The sequence below is a fragment of the Hemicordylus capensis genome, chromosome 11, assembly GCF_027244095.1.
Source record: "Hemicordylus capensis ecotype Gifberg chromosome 11, rHemCap1.1.pri, whole genome shotgun sequence".
Taxonomy (NCBI): Eukaryota; Metazoa; Chordata; class Lepidosauria; order Squamata; family Cordylidae; genus Hemicordylus; species Hemicordylus capensis.
Genome location: NC_069667.1, coordinates 13,595,676 through 13,614,095, shown reverse-complemented (window position 1 = coordinate 13,614,095; position 18,420 = coordinate 13,595,676). Strand labels below are relative to the sequence as shown.

Sequence of the window (18,420 nt, the reverse complement as noted above, 5' to 3'; positions counted from 1 at the left end):
CTGCAAATTTCTCCCTGAAAGATCAGAAAAGAAATGCAATATGTCCTATCCGTGGATATGATTATGAAAATAGCTTCCAGTGAATCTTGGGCTGGGCATGTTTGAGATTGACAAGGCACAGGAAAAATTGTTTTAAATAACCTTTTAAAAATTTGTGAGCCAACCACAATTAAATACTTTAAAGGTCAATTGATTTTAACAGGAGATTGTTGGGTATGTGCTCCTACTGAGAGCAATGGTATTTAACAGTACTTAGCATTAACTGGTTTGTGTCCTGAAATTATATGTCCAGAAGATAGATCTTAAGTAGCAATTAAATAAATCTACATTGTTTTGTTGTATGAGTTTTAACTGGTTCATTAAGCTACTAAATCTGCAAGTATCTGCATAAGAATAAAACAGTAGTTGTGGAGACAGAAGCATACTTCCTTTTTTTAAGATGGTGCTTGCATATGTCACAGCAGGTACTAGTTAAAGTACTTATATTAAAAATAATGTGCGTGCTTTTAAAAAAACATGTTGCCTAATTAATCTGGGTGCTTTCTTTGTCAATCAAAAGGTTTAACTAATTGATTAAAGACAGCGGCCCTGATATTAAAGCAATCATGTTAAGTACTAATTTATTAAACTCAATACACATTTAAAAAGAATCCTTAAAGCAGTGTTCAGACTATGAGAGAAAGACAAGGCTTTAAATCAGGTTCTCATACTTGGGTCCATGGATGTTGTTGGGCTACAACTCCCATCATCCACATAAGTTGTAGATGTGGATGATGGGAGTTGTAGTCCAATCGCGTTTAGGACCTAAGTTGGAGAATCCTTGCTTTAAAAAACCCCTCACAAATCCAATCCCCTGGCTTTCCCCAAATTTGGGCAAATCAGGGTCCTTCTGTAATTTGGTAAAATCAGTAGCTAGGGGGCCTGCATGAAAGGTAAGGGGGCAGATCCACTCAGTGCTCCACCCACACCTGTATTTTAATTTCAGCAGAATCTTTTGCCCTCATTCTCATAATGATTTGACAAAGCAAAGAAGGTAGAGGGACTTGTGCTGTCTTTTGGAGCAAGCTACAAGCAAACGCATTTTAGAGCAGAAAGAATAGTCCCCTTTCACAGCTCTGTTTAAAGAGACACTGAGACACTTGTGACTTGTTTTTCTGTCCTCGCTGACCTCGTATTTCTAAGCTGATGGATTCTGTGGACAGTGGGCAGATGAGACAAGCTCTGCGGCAATGCTGCCTTCAACCCAATGGATTGATTCATCACTGAGAGGTTAACCTTTTAAAAGCACGACTTCCAAGAGCATAGAATCAGAGTTGGAAGGGGCCCATGAGGTCTTCCAGTCCAACCCTCTGCAAGGGAGAAACTGCTAAAACAGGAACCCCCTGCAGAGCAGGAAACTGCTACAACATCCACTGCCTAACAGCTCATATCCTATCTCCCCTTCGTCTTCTCTTCTCAAGGCTAAAATATGGAGTTCCTTCCACCGTTCCTCATAGGACTTGGTTTCCAAATCCCTCACCATCTTGGCTACACACTCTTCTGAACCCATTCCAGCCTATCGACATCCTTCTTAAAAATGCAGTGCCCAGAACTGAGCACTCTGTTCCAAATGAGGATAGAGATGTGTTAAATAAATAAATAAATAAATAAATAAATAAATAAATAAATAAATAAATAGATAGGTTTTTAAATCCCACTCAATCCTATGCCACTCAGACAATGGATTAAATGTATACTTTTAAAGCATGGGGTTTCACCCGTAGAGCCTTTGATGGGAAAGGTTTGAGTCTTAAGAGAGCCCATTTGGAATAAAGGCCAGCTTTATATAGGAAGCTGCTGAGGCGATTCTCATGGTCATACCAAATCGGGCGAAGGGAGCCTAGCCCGATTTGGTATGCCCGTGAGAACCACCGGGCCCGCAGCCGAGGGTGACCCGTTTGAATACCCCTCCCCTTAGCTGAGGTTAGCGGAGTGAGCGCTCCGCTAACCCGGGCCATTCGATCATGTGTTGCTGCAGCGCAGATCCACGCGGTAGCAACTCATGAGTAGACCCCCAACTGGGAGGCTGACAAGCAGCCTCCCGGCTCGGGAGTCTCTCCAGCATGCCCTGCGTGCTCGTGCAAGGCATGCTGGAGCTTCCGGGGGCCGCACGGCCCCCGATCCCCCCAGCCCCTGCTGGCTCTGTAACAGTTCGGCCGCCCGGAGCAGACTGCTGGGTCATCTATGGGGACAGCGGGCTAAGCCCGCTTTCCCTGCTAACCCTGCTGAGGCGGCTCCCACTGATCGTGGGAACCGCCTCGCTGTCTACTGAGTCAGACTATTGGTCCATCTAACTCAGTACTGACTACTCTGACTGGCAGCAGCTCTTTAAGGTTTCAGGCAGGAATCTCTTTCGGCCCTACCTGAAGATGCCAGAGATTAAACCTGGGACCAAAGCAGATGCTCTACCACTGAGCTAATATGGTCACATCATAAACTGCCATGAAGTAGTCACTTTGGATGGCAGATTCCAGAAGGGGCACCATTTTCTCATCACCATCTCCAATTCCCACCATTGTGTACCATTTTTAAGCAATGAGCATACAAGCAGTTGGAGGGAAATCATTTTGACTTCTTACTTCAGGCGTGAAGATAATTAAGGCCTGCACTGATTGGAGTTATTGGACTCCTTTTAGCTAACACACACACACACACACACACACACACACACACACACACACACACACACACACCCTGCCGACCCTGCAAAGAACCAACTCATTGTTAATGGACAATAGCAGCTTTTCAGCTGTAGCAGTAGCAAGAGATGACTGATTCCTGCAAGGCTGGAGACAGAGTGCTCCTGGGACCCAGACAACTGCTGGAAAATCAGGACTGAGCGTACAATGCAATGCCTGGATCTCACTGGACGAGTTATTTTTTGGTCTTTGGAACGGTGTTCTTCTGCTTCTCAGCATTCCTGAGGGCAGCTCCGGAGTTTTCAGGTGAGTCTGTGAGATGAGCTAATATGGGGTGAGGGAGGGTCTCCTTGCATCCATCTGGTTGCAGCTGCTATCTCCTCACAGGAGGTGCTGAGCTTGGTGCCTGGAAGAGAACTGCCACTAATTATAAGCCCAAGATCTCAGAACCTTTTGTTTCATGCAAAAGATGGGAGCAAAGCAAGGTCATCTGCAGGAAATTGGGGTGGGGGTGGGGGCAGAGATCAGAACAGCAACACCATATGCTTTGAGGAGGGTGGTCTCCCATTTTGACTGATTGTCTGAGGCCTTAAAAAAAAAGTGTGGGTGACATCTTCCTGGTCGCATTTCAAGAATAAACCTGACGTACAATGGAAATTCTCTAGGAGGGGAATTATCCAGTAAAATTTGCTATTTTTGTGTGCGCATGCAAAAAATAAAGGTTGCACATGTTCTCCAAATTAGAATATGTTGCTTTTTTTCAACATGTTCTGGAATTCTTGTCATATGTAAACTTTTTGAGAAAAAAACATGAAGTGCAGAACTTGCACCAGTCCCAAGGCCACATTGGTTGTGCTATCTGGGAACATAGGAAGCTGCCCTCTACCGAATTCGACCATCTAGCTCAGTATGGTCTACACTGGGACCTTCTTCATGCAAAAGCAGATGTTCTGCCACGGAGCTACTGAGATGTTCTACTCCATCCCCAAAAACCTTTTGCGTAGTCTCCGTAGGGAGCTTCCACCTTCTGTGTCAAACCCTTGGTCCATCTAGCTCAGTACTACTGTCTACACCGACTGGCAGCAGCTCTTCAAGGTTTTTGGCAGGAGTCTTTCACAGCGCCACTTGGAGATGCTGCCGGGGCTTGAACCTGGGACCTTCTACATGCAAGGCAGGGGCTCTACCACTGAGCTGCAGCCTCATCCCCTTACATTTTCCATCTATGCATTTTGTGTATGCACAGACCAGGGGCGTAACAAGGCTGGAGTGGGCCCAGAGACAAAATTTTAAAATGGGCCCCTCGCTGATACACACACACTTCACATGTGGCTTGCCTCTGGGGGGACCCTCGAGGCGTGGGGGGCCCCAGGCAGCCGCCTCCCCTTGCCTAATAGTAGTTACGCCCCGGCACAGACACTGAACTACCTGTAAACACAGCCAATGATATGTTGAGCGTCAGGGCAGGGCAATATAGCATTTTGCAATGGGGTGCTTCAAAATTCATTAATTGAAACTGAACTCATGCATATGTTTATTATCTGTCTTGCATTTATTGCTATGTCATTAGTGTTTGTGACTGAATCTTTGGATACATTTGTAGAAAAGTCTACCAATAGTGGAGTGATAAAAGCAATAGGAACTAAGATGACTATTTCCCCATAATGATAAACACAAAGCTTAGTTACCAAAGATCAAGTTGCATGTCAGCCAAAAAACCTCTGGTCCAGTCAGAGGCGTATCTAGGGAAAATAGCACCTAGGGCAAGCACTGAAATTGCACCCCCTGTCCAAACATCTGACACCCATCTTTCAGATAACTTTACCATAGTATCAGCACAAAAATACAAGTCAAACTCATTAATCTTTTAATATTTCAAGAACTATTTAGCAGTGGACGTAGCCAAACCAAAAAATGCTGCAAAAGTATAAACTTTAGTATGCTGGGGCTCATAAAATACCCAAATACTATGTGGAGGTGTACTTGGAAAACTAAACAGAAGTGCCTGTCTAATTCTCTACTATGCATTGTAGCATCACTATTACATAAGTTTTAAAACTCAATGGAGAATTTGACTTTTCCTAGATACTCAGAAAATAATTAAAGGATATGCAGAGTAAACTGTGTCACTGCTTGGAATATATTCTAGCATTTCAGAAAGACAGTTAAAATGAGAGAAAGAGAGCAAGAAACTCCCAGTGGGCCTTAATACTAAGGATTTCACACTGATTCAAAGACAAACTCACTATTAATAGGCATATTATTAAGACATTACATTTAACTCACTTATTACAAGATGCAAAATAAGAGCAAATGAATACAATCCTAGCTCATAAGCATCAGCTCAGTATTCACAAGCCCTGATTCTCCGTACATAGTGCCAAACTGAATATGTGTGCAGTGACTTATACTAAATTTTTAAAAAGTTTTTTTAACCTGTAGCTTCCTAAAGGCCATGGGGTGGGGAGGTCTGCAAAGGTTCCCCCTCCACCTGCTGGCCTCTAGGGCCTCACAGGGACCATATGAGCATGTGCAGTGGCCATTTTGTTTTAAGTGGCCATTTCAAATAATTTTTTTAATTTTTTAAAATGGCGCCCCCCTTTAAGTGGCGCCCGGGGCAGGTGCCCTGCCTGCCCCACCCTAGATACGCCCCTGGGTCCAGTATCATCCTGCTTATTTTCCGAGTGGAATTTGGCTGGTGGTGGATTCCCTGTTTTTAAGTCCCAATGCCCCCCAAATTCCACCTCAGAAGAAACTGGGCTGGAAATCCAGTGATTTTGCTCAGGGTGAAACTGTGCCAGAACAGACTGCGGAGTGGGGATTTACTTACTCAAATTCTGTTGGAACTGGAGTTCCATTGACACTATGGAGTCAGGCCATAGGTCCATCTAGCTCAGTATTTTCTATGCTGACTGGCAGCAGCTTTCCAAGGTTTCAGACAGGAGTCTTTCTCAGCCCTGCCAAGAAATGCTGCCAGGGATTGAACCTGGGATCTTTGGCATGCAAAGCAGATGTTCTACCACTGAGCTACTATGGCCCCATCCCCTAAGGGGAATATCATATAGTGCTCACGTGTAGGAACATAGGAAGCTGTCATGTACCAATTCAGACTATTCGTCCATTCAGCTCAGTATTGTCTTCACAGACTGGCAGCGGCTTCTCCAAGTTGCAGGCAGGAATCTCTCTCAGCCCGATCTTGGAGGTGCCAGAGAGGGAACTTGGGAACTTCTGCATGCAGGTGCTCTTCCCAGGGTGGCCCCATCCCCTCAGGGGAATATCTTGCAGCTCTCACATGTAGTCTCCCATTGAAATGCAAACCAAGGCAAACCCTGCTTAGTAAAGGTCATGCTCTCTAATGCGAGACCAATGCTCTAAGGTCACCTGCAGTTTGGCACTAATTTTAGGAGCAAGTGCAGATTTCACATTGTTGTGACTCTAAAAACTCCTTGCGCTTTGCATTCTTCAGGTTACTTGCAGAAGGTTTTGAAGAACCATACTGCCCATGCCTGCGACGGGGAGCAGTTAACGGTCATTTGCCCGCATAAGACCAGCATCAGCATCCTTTCGGCGTTCTATGGCCGCCGAGTGCCCAGTCAAAACCTTTGCCCATCCTCGGGAGACCTCATGCTGGAGGACACGGATTGTGTGTCTGCTACAGCCCGCCAGGTAAGAGGCCCTTCACACTTGCGGGAAGAGGCTGGCTAGCACTTTGCAGATGAAAACAGGGATACAGGTGCAGCAACCAATTGTCAGAGCCTCCCCCACACACCATGACACATGGCTGAAGACGCGATTCCACCCACTGGATGCTCTACTGCTCAGCATCTCCTTCATATTGTGCACTGATCTGGGTGCACTGCCGTGACAATGACAATGGATATTTATATACTGCTTTTCAACAAATGTTCTCAAAGTGGTTTATACAGAAAAAATGAACAATAAAGAAGATGATGATTACTTTAATTTATAAAAAATAAAGAAAATGATGCACTGCAGCCACGATGCAGCCACCCACCAGTTGGAAATCTCAGTTCTAAAGATATGGAGGAAGAAGCTGAATCCTGACACGTGACAACTTTGTCTCTCTTTTTGAGGCGAGTCTCACGATCAGTGGGAATCACCTCTAGGGGGTTTGCAGGGAGAGTGGGCTTAGTCCGCTCTCCCCACAGACGAGCAGGCAGGAAGCCCTGGGCGGCCAGATCGGCAGCCCACGCAACGGCTGGCTCCATTACGGAGCTGGCGGGCGTTGCGTGGATTGGGGGCCGTGTGGCCCCCGGAAGTTCCAGGATGCCCCGCACAAGCGCACGGGGCATCCTGGAGAGACCCCTGAGCCTCGGAGGCTGCTGGCAGCCTCCTGGCTGGGGGCCTCCTCGTGTGTTGCCGCGGTGTGGAGCTGCGCTGCAGCAACACATGACCAAAACACCCAGGTTAGCGGGCTCTACGATTGTGAGTTGCTGCGGTGCAGCTCCGCGCCATGGCAACTCACGAGTAGACCCCCAACCGGGAGACTGAAAAGCAGCCTCCTGGCTCGGGGGGTCTCTCCAGCATGCCCTGTGTGCTCACACAAGGCGTGCTGGAGCTTCCGGGGGGCCACACGACCCCCAATCTCCCCAGCCCCCTCTGGCTCCATAACGGAGCCGGCAGTCGTGTGGGCGGCCAGTTCGGCCGCCCGGAGCAGACTGACTGCTTGTCTGTGGGGAGAGCGGGCTTAGCCATCCATCCAGGCTCTTCTCACCCATCGTGAGAAGAGCCTCACCATCTTATACTGTGCCGGAGATGGCAATGGTAAACCCCTCCTGTATTCTACCAAACTAAAACCACAGGGCTCTGTGGTCGCCAGGAATCAACACCAACTCCAACTCCAACTTTACCAACTTTATAACCTGCTCTATACATAATCACCAGCTGTGTAAAATGCATAACTTTGGCCTTCCTGCAAATGTTGGAAGCCACTCCCATCACCCCTGACTACTGGCCACTGTGGCTGGGGATGATGGGAGCAGTAGTCCAACTACAGCTGGAGGGCCAGAGCTGTGCAGCCCTCTTGTAAAATAACCTGTATCTCTGTGAGAATAACTCTGCAGTCAGTTCAACATGAAAAATCATGTTGCTGTTGTGATTGACGTCAAAAGAATCATCATAAATCTGGGAGCCTTCTGGAAGAGCATTATCTCCATCTAGTGTTTAGATGCAGATGTACACTGCCGCTTCTCGAAGGATCTGGAGTGCTGGAAGACTAGCTCCATCCTGTCAAATTTCCATTCTTTATACACTAATGTTTTACAGAGCATCCTGATGATGTCCTTGCCAAATCATTGCAGTCCATTTCCCACCCACCCCTGTGCTTTTCCAGTCCCGATCAGTGGAATGTGTTTAGCAATAAAGTGCAGTTGGAGTACCAGCCAGGGTAAACAAGCCCTATTATTGTGGCTTTATTTATTGTGGCTGGGTCTGCTTGGAGTTGCAGTTTAGCAACATGTGGAGGGCCGCAGGTTGGGGGAGCCTGGTCTACACTGACTGGCAGCAGCTCTCCAAGGTTACAGGCAGGAGTCTCTCCCATCTCTCCTTGGAGGTGTCAGGGAGTGAGCCTTCTGCAGGCAGATGCTCTACCACTGAGCTACAGTCCCATCCCCGAAAGGGAATCTCTTACAGCATCCACATGTAGTCACCCATACAAGTGCAAACCAAGGCAGACCCTGCTTAGCCAAGGGGACGATCCGTGCTTGCTCTCAGCTCTCCTCCTCTGTGCCTAACTAAAGCCTGTCCTCCTCTTACAGAAAATGATGGATGAGTGTCAGGACCAGCGGTGGTGTCATTTCTCTGTCCACAGCCATGTGTTTGGGCCAGACCCATGTCCTGGGACACACAAGTACTTGGTGGTGTCCTACAAATGCAGACCAGGTGAGTGAATGTGGTAAGCAAAGTAGCATGCTGGGTAGGTATCATTCATCCTAGCAGCTTGGGCTGATGCTCATAAAAACCCCTCGTCATCTTGTTTAAGTAACCATATCCGTCAGGGCTGCACAGCTTCGAGCCACCAGTGGTTGTTGGACCTCAACTCCCATCATCTCCAGTCACATTGATCAGTAGTCAGGGGTGATGGGCATTGTAGTCCAACCTCTGCAGGCAGGCCAAGTTGTGCAGCACTGATTTAAGTCACAAGAGGCACTGTAATGGAGCTCATCGCTGAGTTGAAGCTTTATGTTTGCAACTCCCCTCAGTTTGGGCTTCGCAAAAGGTTGCAGTCAAAACCTTGGACCCCCTGGCTGCTTTCCAGACTGCACGGGAGGAAGTGGTGTAAAATCCTACGGCTGGATTTGTAGCTGTTTAGAATTGGACGTGGGATTTTGCACCACTTCCTCCCATGCTAAGGCTTTGAGAGAGCGAGATAATGGAGAAGGAAGCTACCCTGCTCTGGTGCTTCCCTGAACAAGAAGAGGAGGAGAGTGGCTGATGTGACCATTTCCCCCCCTACCATCCCCCCTTTGGTGAATTTGCGCAAGAGCAGGGTTTTTTTTTGCGGGGCTCTTGCAAAAATAAAATAAAAATTGGCAATTGCAACGGAAGGAGGGGGAAATAGTCTGCCTCTGTGCAAGCCACACTTCTACAGCTGCAATCCTATGCACTCTTACTTGGGAGGAAGCCCATTGAACTGAATAACTTACTTCTGAGTAAGCCTGCAAACTCTTCTCAAAATGAACAAAAAAATCATCTACTATTTTCTCATGCACATACAACGCTTTAAACCGGAAATGTCAAGATAAGGGACGATGCAGGGACAAAATTAGGTACTGACAAATATGGAACAGAGCAGGCGAGGAGCCAGCTGAATGGTGGTCTGCGTCCGACCCTGACCGGTGGCTCCTCTAGCAATGTCCCACGTCACATGCATGGGGCATGGCTCATGCTCTGGAAGAGCCCCGAGAGAGCTCTCCCACTGTTTGTTGCTCCCTCCAGCGAGGGAGAGAAAGGAAAATAGATGTTGTCCGGCAGCAAGCGCTGCCTAAAATGACAGGGGAGAGCTCGCTTGGGGCTCTCCGGAGCTTGAGGCCATGCCCTCTTTGTGTGGTTACTTTAAAGTGACCAAGTGGTACAGAGCCAAGGTGACAGTCACCCCCTTTGCATGGTCACTGTCCTTTGCCTGAAAAGGACAGGGGAGAGTTCGCTCAGGCTTCTCCGGAGCCTGAGCCATGCCCCCCTGCGGGCTTTGGCAGCCCTTTCCATTGGCTGCCCGGGTTCTTTGAACCCGTTTGCACAATGGTAGCTCCGCCCTTGGAACAGAGACAACCAGGCTGGTGACGATGACAGACCCTTCCTGAGAGTCTGTGGTTATCAAAAGGTTCTTGCAGTAGTGGAAACTCACGAATGAGCTGGGCAGGTTCACACATGGCAGGGAAACTGTGGCTCCCCCAGCCTGAGATATGGAGTGAACTTGAAGTTGGCACTGCAGACGGTTGCTCAGTTTGTTGGAAGTTGCTAAGTTCAAGTGGTATGCCCCTGGATGCTTTGCATTGCCCTTTGACTGGCAAGGCTTCACGATGTCATATGCTTCACCACTCTTGGTCCTGATGGCAAAGGGGGCTGGCTTGCCTGGAACGAATCTGAGCTTCATGAAGCGCATGGGTTCAGATGCAGTTCGGTGCTAAGGTGGAACATCATTAGAGTCAACAAGCCAACTTCATGCTTCTTGGCTGCATGCTCTCTAGGTTTCCTGCCCCAAGGGCACATGTGGTCCCTGTGATAGGATGGGTTCACACAATTGCGGACAACAGGTAAACCAAGATTGCAAGTAGGTTCTGTGTCATGTCTGAACCCACCCATTCTGTTGTTTGCCAGCCAACCATCGCCTGAAGACGGTGTGTGAAAATGAGAAGCTAAGAATGCAGTGCCGGAACAAGTCTGTCCTGGCCATCTACTCTGCCATCTATGGGAGACCTTTGTGGGGGAAGCCAGAGTGTGATTCTGTGAATCGGACAGGACCTGACATAGGTATGTAGGGAACAGAAGACCGGCTCGGCTGGATCAGGCCCGAGGCCCATTTAGTCCAGCATCCTGTTTCCTCTGGGAAGCCCCTAAGCAGGAGATGAAGGCCTGCCCCTCTTGCGGGGAGTGACCATGCTGCATGTTTCTTTTAGAGTGTTTGGCTCCTGATGCTCTAAGGAGAGTTTCCCGGAGATGTCACAGGAAGAGAAACTGCACCATTGTTGCCGACAGCACCACCTTTGGTGACCCCTGCTTCCCCGGAGTCAGGAAACAGCTGCGCGTCTCTTATACTTGTGGTAAGCACAGAACCTGTTTCCTCTGTACTTGAAAATTGATAGCATGGAATAGGAAGGGCAGGAGAATGGGCATTCTCCCCAACAGATCCTAGAATCTTAGGACTGGAGAGTTCAGAATGGCCTTAGAGATCTTCTAGTCCAAGCCCTTCCTCAGTGCAAGAAAGATAGGAGTGTTTACAGTTGAGGCTCCTACTTATAAGAACATGGAGGTTCCATATGTTAATCATTGCTATTAATAAATCTGTCCTCCTTCAGGAATCAATCTAAAATGATCTAGGCTGGTGGCCATCATCACATCTTGCAGCAGGAAGTTCCATACATTAACGAAGCATCATAAGAATTTTCTTTTTTTTAAAAAAATCTGACTTGAATCCGCTGCTGATCAGTTAACTTGTGTGACCCAAACTCTTGTAATGAGAGAGGGAGTAAAAGTCGCCAGATGACCTGATTTATAGTAGTTGCTATATAGCAACCATAACGTATACATGAGTCCTAACAGCATTAGCTGCCAAGAAAAGAGCTGTAGTTCAATGGTAGTGCATATGCTTTGCATATGTAGAAGCATCTGGGTTCAATCTGCCAAATAGGATTGGGAAAGACCCTGAAATTCTAAAGAGCTACTGCCAGTCAGTGTAAACAGTACTGAGTTAGATGGGACAAAGGCCTGACTCAGTAGGCAGCTTCATATATGTTCAAAACTTCAGTTTTCCCCTCTAAATGTCACCCGCAAAGCTTCTCTTTCCTTTTTCAGTGCCAAGGCAGCTGCTGGAGGAAGTGAGCCGCGAATCCCAGGAAGACCCCTTCTCGATTACAGACTACACACATGGTAAATGCTCTGTCTTTAGAATGAGCTGATGGCAGAGAGGAGATTAATTTGCCCTCCTACTGAACAGGCTATCAGATTGACTTATTGTGCTTTTGCAGCCTGTAAGTAAAGTAAAGCTGTGCGGTCGAGTCGGTGTCGACTCCTGGTGACCACAGAGCCATGTGGTTTTCTTTGCTAGAATACAGGAGGAGTTTACCATTGCCTCCTCCCACACAGTATGGGATGATGCCTTTCAGCACCTTCCTATATTGCTGCTGCCTGATATAGGTTTAAAAAAAAAATTCCACTCAGGAGAGTAAAGCTGGAAGGAAGACCACCCAGTGGGGCTGTAGCTATGCGGAAGAGCATCGGCAGAAGATCCCAGGTCCAGTTCTTGGCAGTGTCTTCAGGTAGGGCTGGGAAAGACCTCTGCCCAAAACCTGCTGCCAGTCAGTTTTGACACTACTGAGTTAGATGGGCCAAGAGTCTAAGGCAGCTTCCTGTGTGTGGCAAAAGGAAGTTACTCCAATGATGCCAACAGCTGTTTGGTAACAGAAGCTGAGATTTTCTCTTTTGCAGTGGTACTTACATTATTCAAAGATCTCAGGCCATCCTTTTATGGTTGCCCACCAAGTTTCCTCTGTTCCCAGTCTTTTACCCCATAATTCCTCTCTGTGTCCATCCACCTACACGCCATGTTCTCAGCTCCACCCTGAAGGGGGTCAGTTTTTTTCATAACAATCCTCTCCCTGCTTTTGCTCTCTTGTGACTTGGATTTGCCCTAGATCTTAGGTGGACCCATCAAGCCTCCTTGGGTCTGGAGGGAAATCATTCTCCATAGTCCTTCACTCAAGCAGTTGCCTGGAGAATCGTAAGCTAACAAGTGACCAAATGTCAGTGGGAGGAATGGTATTGAGGAGGCTATTCTGAGGCTTAGCATTGTGGACGATTAATAGCAGCAGCTAGAAGCCAGATCTACTGTAGCGAACATTATCTCAGTTTTGTAACAGTTTATGAGTCTTTGCTAACGGGGCAAAGAGGCACCTTTTTACCGTGGTGATTCTCTTTATTTAGCAGAGGGAGAGTAACTGGCCCTATCCACCCCCAGCACAGTACCTCCAGTGACTGTTGCTGGTGTCTATCTTATGTTTCTTGTAGATTGTGAGCCCTTTGGGGACAGGGATCCATCTTATTTATTTATTATTTCTCTATGTGGGCCGCCCTGAGCCATTTTTGGAAGGGCGGTATAGCAATCAAATAAATAATAATAATTAATAATTAATTGCTTGTTTGTTGACCCATCAAAAGTCTCTGGATGCACAACAAATTTAATAATAAATTTGCACAACAAATTTAAAATTAAATTAAAATTAAATTAAAAATAAATTTGCACAACAAATTTAAAAAGACATAAAAACAAACACCATTTAAAACACCCCAATTAAAACAATATAAAAACAATTCTAAAACGATTCAAAACCATTTAAAGCCAATTAAAATACTTTAAAAATTTTTTTTTAAAAAATGGAGCATTCGCTCTAGATGTGCCTCCCTTGCTTGTTCCCTGAACCTGTGTTGGTAAGAGCATGCTATCCCCTTGTTTGCTGCAGGTGGCTGGTACACTGGGCCGCGGCTGTCCAGGCTCCAAGAGCATCTGATGATATTTACTAGCTCTCTGGAAACCTTTGCCCACATTTGGGGTATGTGCATCTTCCCTGGGGAGGTGAGATGGAGAGAGGGGGACGGCAGGTGGCTTAGGTGCTGGGGGGACTTCCTTCCTGGGCGTTGCCCTAGTGCTGCAAGCAGGGGCAGCCCTTTCATGAGGCAGGGCGAGGGGGTCGTTTTGGGCAGTGGAGCACCGGGGCACCCTAACCCTAACCCTCCCCACCACCTTCGGAGCAGCTTTTCAAGACCAACGAGACCCTTGCAAACCATGCAAGCTGCCCTTTTCCCCGCCTTCCTTGCAGAACTTGCAAGAAGCACGAGGTGAGGCGAGGAGTCTGCCGGCCACCTTCCCTCCTCCTCGCCTCCTCACCGATGCTGCATGATGGGAGTTGTAGTTCAGCTCTCTGATGATGGGAGTTGTAGTTCGGGGCCGAAGTTGTGCAGCCCTGGTGTATATCGTGCAGCTTGACTGCAAGAGATCTCCTGCCCCCACTGCAGCGAAAATGTGAATTAAATAAACCTGGGGATTGTGTCCCTCCCTTTCCTTTGAAAAAGTTCAGGACAGAGCTGAGAATGTGGAGGTACTGAGGGGTCAGTTCTTCATGCGAAGAGAACAGGTTGGACAGCAGAGCTTTCTGTTTCATTGGCCATCGATGAAAGGGGTTATCGTGTAGACTAGAACTGCACAACTCTGGCGCTGCTGCTGGACTACAACTCCCATCAACCCCAGCCATAGTGGCATAGTCACTATGGGAGTTGTAGTTCAGGGCCAAAGTTGTGCAGCCCTTGTGTATATCGTGCAGTTGAAACAACAAGATCAAAAGTTGAGCTCTAGGGTCACCTCTGTGCTAAGAAAATTTAATGTTGCAACCTGCATTAACAATGCAGATTTGCATATATTCCCATTGTTCTGCAAGTTATGAGGCATAGCAAAGACCAGCACAGCACCCTCTGCCATAATTCACATAGTGTGTGAATAACACTACATGTGTGTGCATATATGCGCTGTACGGAGACTGAATGTGCATTGAACATGACAGGTGAATAGGGTTTCTCAGATGGTCGGATTCTGATTCTCATACCACTTTAGCCCTATTCAGATGTTATGCTGTATGAGTGTACAGATATCTGGACGTTTATACGTGTATTTGTGTGAATAACTGTGCCTGTATTCATTTTAAAAATGAATCTGGATAAAGGCCCTTGAAATGCACGGTACAGATAGGAAGTGTACAGCTGTACCTGTGTTCAACATAATGTGTGAATGTATTTGCATTCTGAGCTGTACGTGTGTACATTGTACACTTGTATGAGTATTCAACATGTCTGAATTGGGCTTTTGTGAGTAGTGTAATTGGGGGATCACGTACAACCTTGATCCAGCTACCAGACCACTGGACTGCAACCACTAACCAGACCAAAGAGCAGTCCTAGCAACACTGGATTTGAAATGTATTTGGAATGGAGACCCTCTCTCCCCGCTCTACATCTGGACCTGCAAGGAGGGCAACCAAAGCCCCAAGGCAATGAAGTGTGGGATTTTCAAAACTATAGAATAACTTCCAAGTACAGTCTTACTCTCCATACAGATGCTGCTGCAGGCTTCCCTGCTCTTTCCTAGTGGGATCTCTTACCCTATGTCCACATGCCAAGCAGAAATCACGAGCAAGATTTACAGCGCCATCTGCTGGCCAGCTCTTGCATTTGGAGAACGTGTCCCTTTTCATCACCACTTCTGTAGCAACTGGGGAGAACAGTGCATTCTTCCAGGAATGCAAGAGCTGCCCAGCAGGTGGCACTGCAAAAATTTCATGTGGCCCCTGCTCAACATGTGTAGCGAGGGCAAGATCATGCTAGGAAGGAGCATGGAAAGTTGCAGCAGTGTGTGAACAGGGAGTAAGATCATGCTTGGAACTTGTGCAAAAGCTTTGAATATCTAGCTGGATTTATTCTCACCAACCATGTGCTTTTGTGCTGAGGATTACCTTTTCTTTTCCCAGGTGTTCCTGAGAAAGTGGGCTTCTATTTCCTGTGTGGTGTTTCAGGGGGCTTGATGTTTCTGCTCCTCCTCTTTGCCCCCAAAGTAGCCTTCCTGCAGGACTTGAAGGCAGCCTTCAAAGCCACCGAGTTGAGCAACAGCTTAGAACTGGAGACAGCCAAGTTGCACGTCAAACCGGACGAAGATAACCATGACGACAGCTCTTCGGAGTCCTCCTTCTGCCACCTCACCCGCACCTACCATAACTCCAACAACATATTTGGGCCCGAGCTGACTGCAGCCCTGGAAGGAGCAGCTGACCAGAGAGGCCATGAGGGAGACGAGATCTGGATCCCTAAAGAATCCAGTCCATATGCCATCCACAAAATTAAGTCTGCCACCAAGTGAGCAGGAGGGAGCAGCCGTGGTAGCAGTTGGGGTCAGAAAGTGTTCTTATCTACTGGAAGATGTGTGAGGATGTGAGGAGACCTCCACCCCAATTTTGTGACAGGGGCAACTATGTAAAATAAGTAAGTCAATTAAGGGCAGGGGTATATGAAGAACTGCAGCAGCCAGGATGTGGTCTTCCATCTGCAATGCAACAGCAACATGACATTTTTACAAGCAATGCTAGGACGAATGCTTGCAGTACCTCTTGCACTAGAAACAGAGCAAAAGCATCACTGAGCATATACATCTGAAATCCAGATGTTCTTTCATGTTCTAGAGCCAGGGTTCCCAACTCTGGGCCCCCTGATTTTGTTAGACTACAAATTCCATCATTCCTGGTGACAGCGGCCTTGGACTTGTCTTAACCCTAGTCCCTCAGCCAGGTGCACACATTTTAGCCATTTGTCTCAGGGGACAAATGTTCTTGGCAATTTTTGGCAACATCTACCCCCCTAGAGATGGGGAAATAGGTGATAGCATTGTTGCACTTATAGCTTCCCCTGTGTTATCACTCTTTCTTTCTCTGTACCCCCAAGCAATTTGGGTAAAATTGCACTCATTTTTGCACTGGGGAGGGTTAGGGTCAGAGTAACAATGAAGCAGTGGTTGTACTCACTACAGAGCACGGAGTAACTTACAGAGCACGGAGTAACTTTTGGAGGACATTTCTGCCAATTTTCATTCCCATTCCTCTGACATCAAGAACATTTGTGTTCTTAAAACTTGTTAAAGTTTTTAAAATTTGGCCTCTGCAGGCCCAAATTGGTCAGGACAATATAAGCATGATAAGGCACTGAAAGCTAAAAGTATTGCAGTGCTCATGCCTTTTTCCATCTTTAGAGGTATAGATCTTGTCAAAAATCACAAAAAGCTTTTGTCCCCACAGATGGTATAGAGTATAGCCCACCCCAGCTGGTTCCTATACTATCCAGAGGTTCCCAGTCTTTGACTTGCTTTAATTCAGAGGTTCTCAACCTTGGGTCCCCTGATGATGTTGCAGGCCTGCAATTCCCATCATCCCCAGCCACACTGGCTGATAGAAATTGTAGTCCAGCATCTGGGGATCAAAGGCTGGGAATCCCTGCCTTAATCCATCCTGTGCACACTCAGAGGCGTATCTAGGGAAAATAGCGCCTAGGGCAGGGATGGGGAACCTTGGCACTCCAGCTGTTTTTGAACTACAACTCCCACCATGGGAGTTGTAGTTCAAAAACAGCTGGAGTGCCAAGGTTCCCCATCCCTGGCCTAGGGCAAACACTGAAATTGCGCCCCCTGTCCAAGCATCTGACACCCATCTTTCAGATAACTTTACCATAATATCATCTCAAAAATACAAGTCAGGCTCGTTAATCTTTTAATATTTCAAAAACTATTTTAGCAGTGGACTTAGCCAGACCAAAAAATGCTGGAAAACTACAAATTTCAGTATGCTGGGGCTCATGAAATACCCAAATACTATGTGGAGGTGTACTTGGAAAACTAAACAGAAGTGCCTGTCTAATTCTCTACTATGCATTGTAGCATCACCATTACATAAGTTTTAAAAATAAATGGAGAATTTGACTTTTCCCTGATACTCTGTAAATAATTAAAGGATATGCAGAGTAAACTGTGTCACTGCTTAGAATATATTCTAGTCTTTCAGAAAGACAGTTAAAATGAGAGAAAGAGAGCAAGAAACTCCCAGTAGGCCTTAATACTAAGGATTTCACACTGATTCAAAGACAAACTCATCATTAATAGCCATATTAGCAAGACATCACATTTAACTCACTCATCACAAGAAGCAAAGTAAGAGCAAATGAATACAGTCCTAGCTCATAAGCATCAGCTCAGTATTCACAAGCCCTGATTCTCTGTACATAGTGCCAATCTGAATATGTGTACAGTGACTTATATTATATATTATTATTTTTTTACCTGTAGCCCCTTCGGGGGGCTTCCTAAAGGCTGGAGGGGGGTTTGCAAAGGTTCCTCCTCCCCCCACTGGCCTCTAGGGCCTCGCAGGGACCATTTGAACATGTACAGTGGCCATTTTAAAAAATCTTTTTTAAAAAAATGGCCACTGAAAACAAAATGGCCACCGTGCATGATCAAATGGCCTCTGCAAGGCCTGGCATGACCTAGGGCCTCACAGAGGCCATTTGAGCATGCACGGTGCCCATTTTGTTTTTGGCAGCCTTTTTTAAAAAAAATTAATTTTACAAAATGGCGTCCCCCTTCAAGTGGCGCCCAGGGCACGTGCCCTGCCTGCCCTACCCCTAGATACGCCCCTGCACTCTTGTTTTGTAAGTTTAACACACATCACAAACTGGCTTAGTCCAGAACTCAGAAATACCTGGCAAAAAGACGTGGCTCTTTCCCTAAACAATATGCATATATCACATTTTCTTACTAATGGTTCACAAGGGAAAGGCATTGCAAATTCAGGTGGCTCTCGTTATCCGTGAGAGTTCCATTCTCGCCTATAGGCGCGAATACAGAAATTGTGAATAATGAAGCCTTGAGTCAGTGGGAATTGGGAGCTTAAGTTCCTTGAGCTTAAAAAAAGGTCCAAAAAGCAGAAAT

At 46.8% G+C, this 18,420-nt stretch overlaps 2 protein-coding genes across 4 annotated transcripts in view; one reads left to right on the top strand and one right to left on the bottom strand.

Moving 5' to 3' along the window:
- Positions 1-2,846: 2,846 nt before the first annotated feature.
- LOC128335364 (protein eva-1 homolog C-like) lies at positions 2,847-17,420 on the top strand. Of its 2 annotated transcripts, XM_053273451.1 has the most exons (8): positions 2,847-2,984; positions 6,142-6,341; positions 8,453-8,576; positions 10,512-10,664; positions 10,811-10,954; positions 11,706-11,780; positions 13,370-13,459; positions 15,425-17,420. In XM_053273451.1, exons 1-8 carry the CDS (start codon positions 2,891-2,893, stop codon positions 15,808-15,810), a joined length of 1,266 nt encoding a protein of 421 aa, XP_053129426.1. In that variant the 5' UTR covers positions 2,847-2,890; the 3' UTR covers positions 15,811-17,420. The 2 variants fall into 2 exon arrangements, with proteins under 2 accessions (XP_053129426.1, XP_053129427.1); XM_053273452.1 differs by lacking the exon at positions 13,370-13,459.
- The window catches only part of NHSL2 (NHS like 2), a 123,440-nt gene continuing 107,971 nt past the window's right edge, over positions 2,952-18,420 (bottom strand). For both annotated transcript variants that reach the window (XM_053273448.1, XM_053273449.1), the window contains one exon: positions 2,952-3,084. In XM_053273448.1, coding sequence (XP_053129423.1) covers positions 3,060-3,084 — 25 coding nt within the window. In that variant the 3' untranslated portion in view covers positions 2,952-3,059. The remainder of the gene's footprint in view (positions 3,085-18,420) is intronic.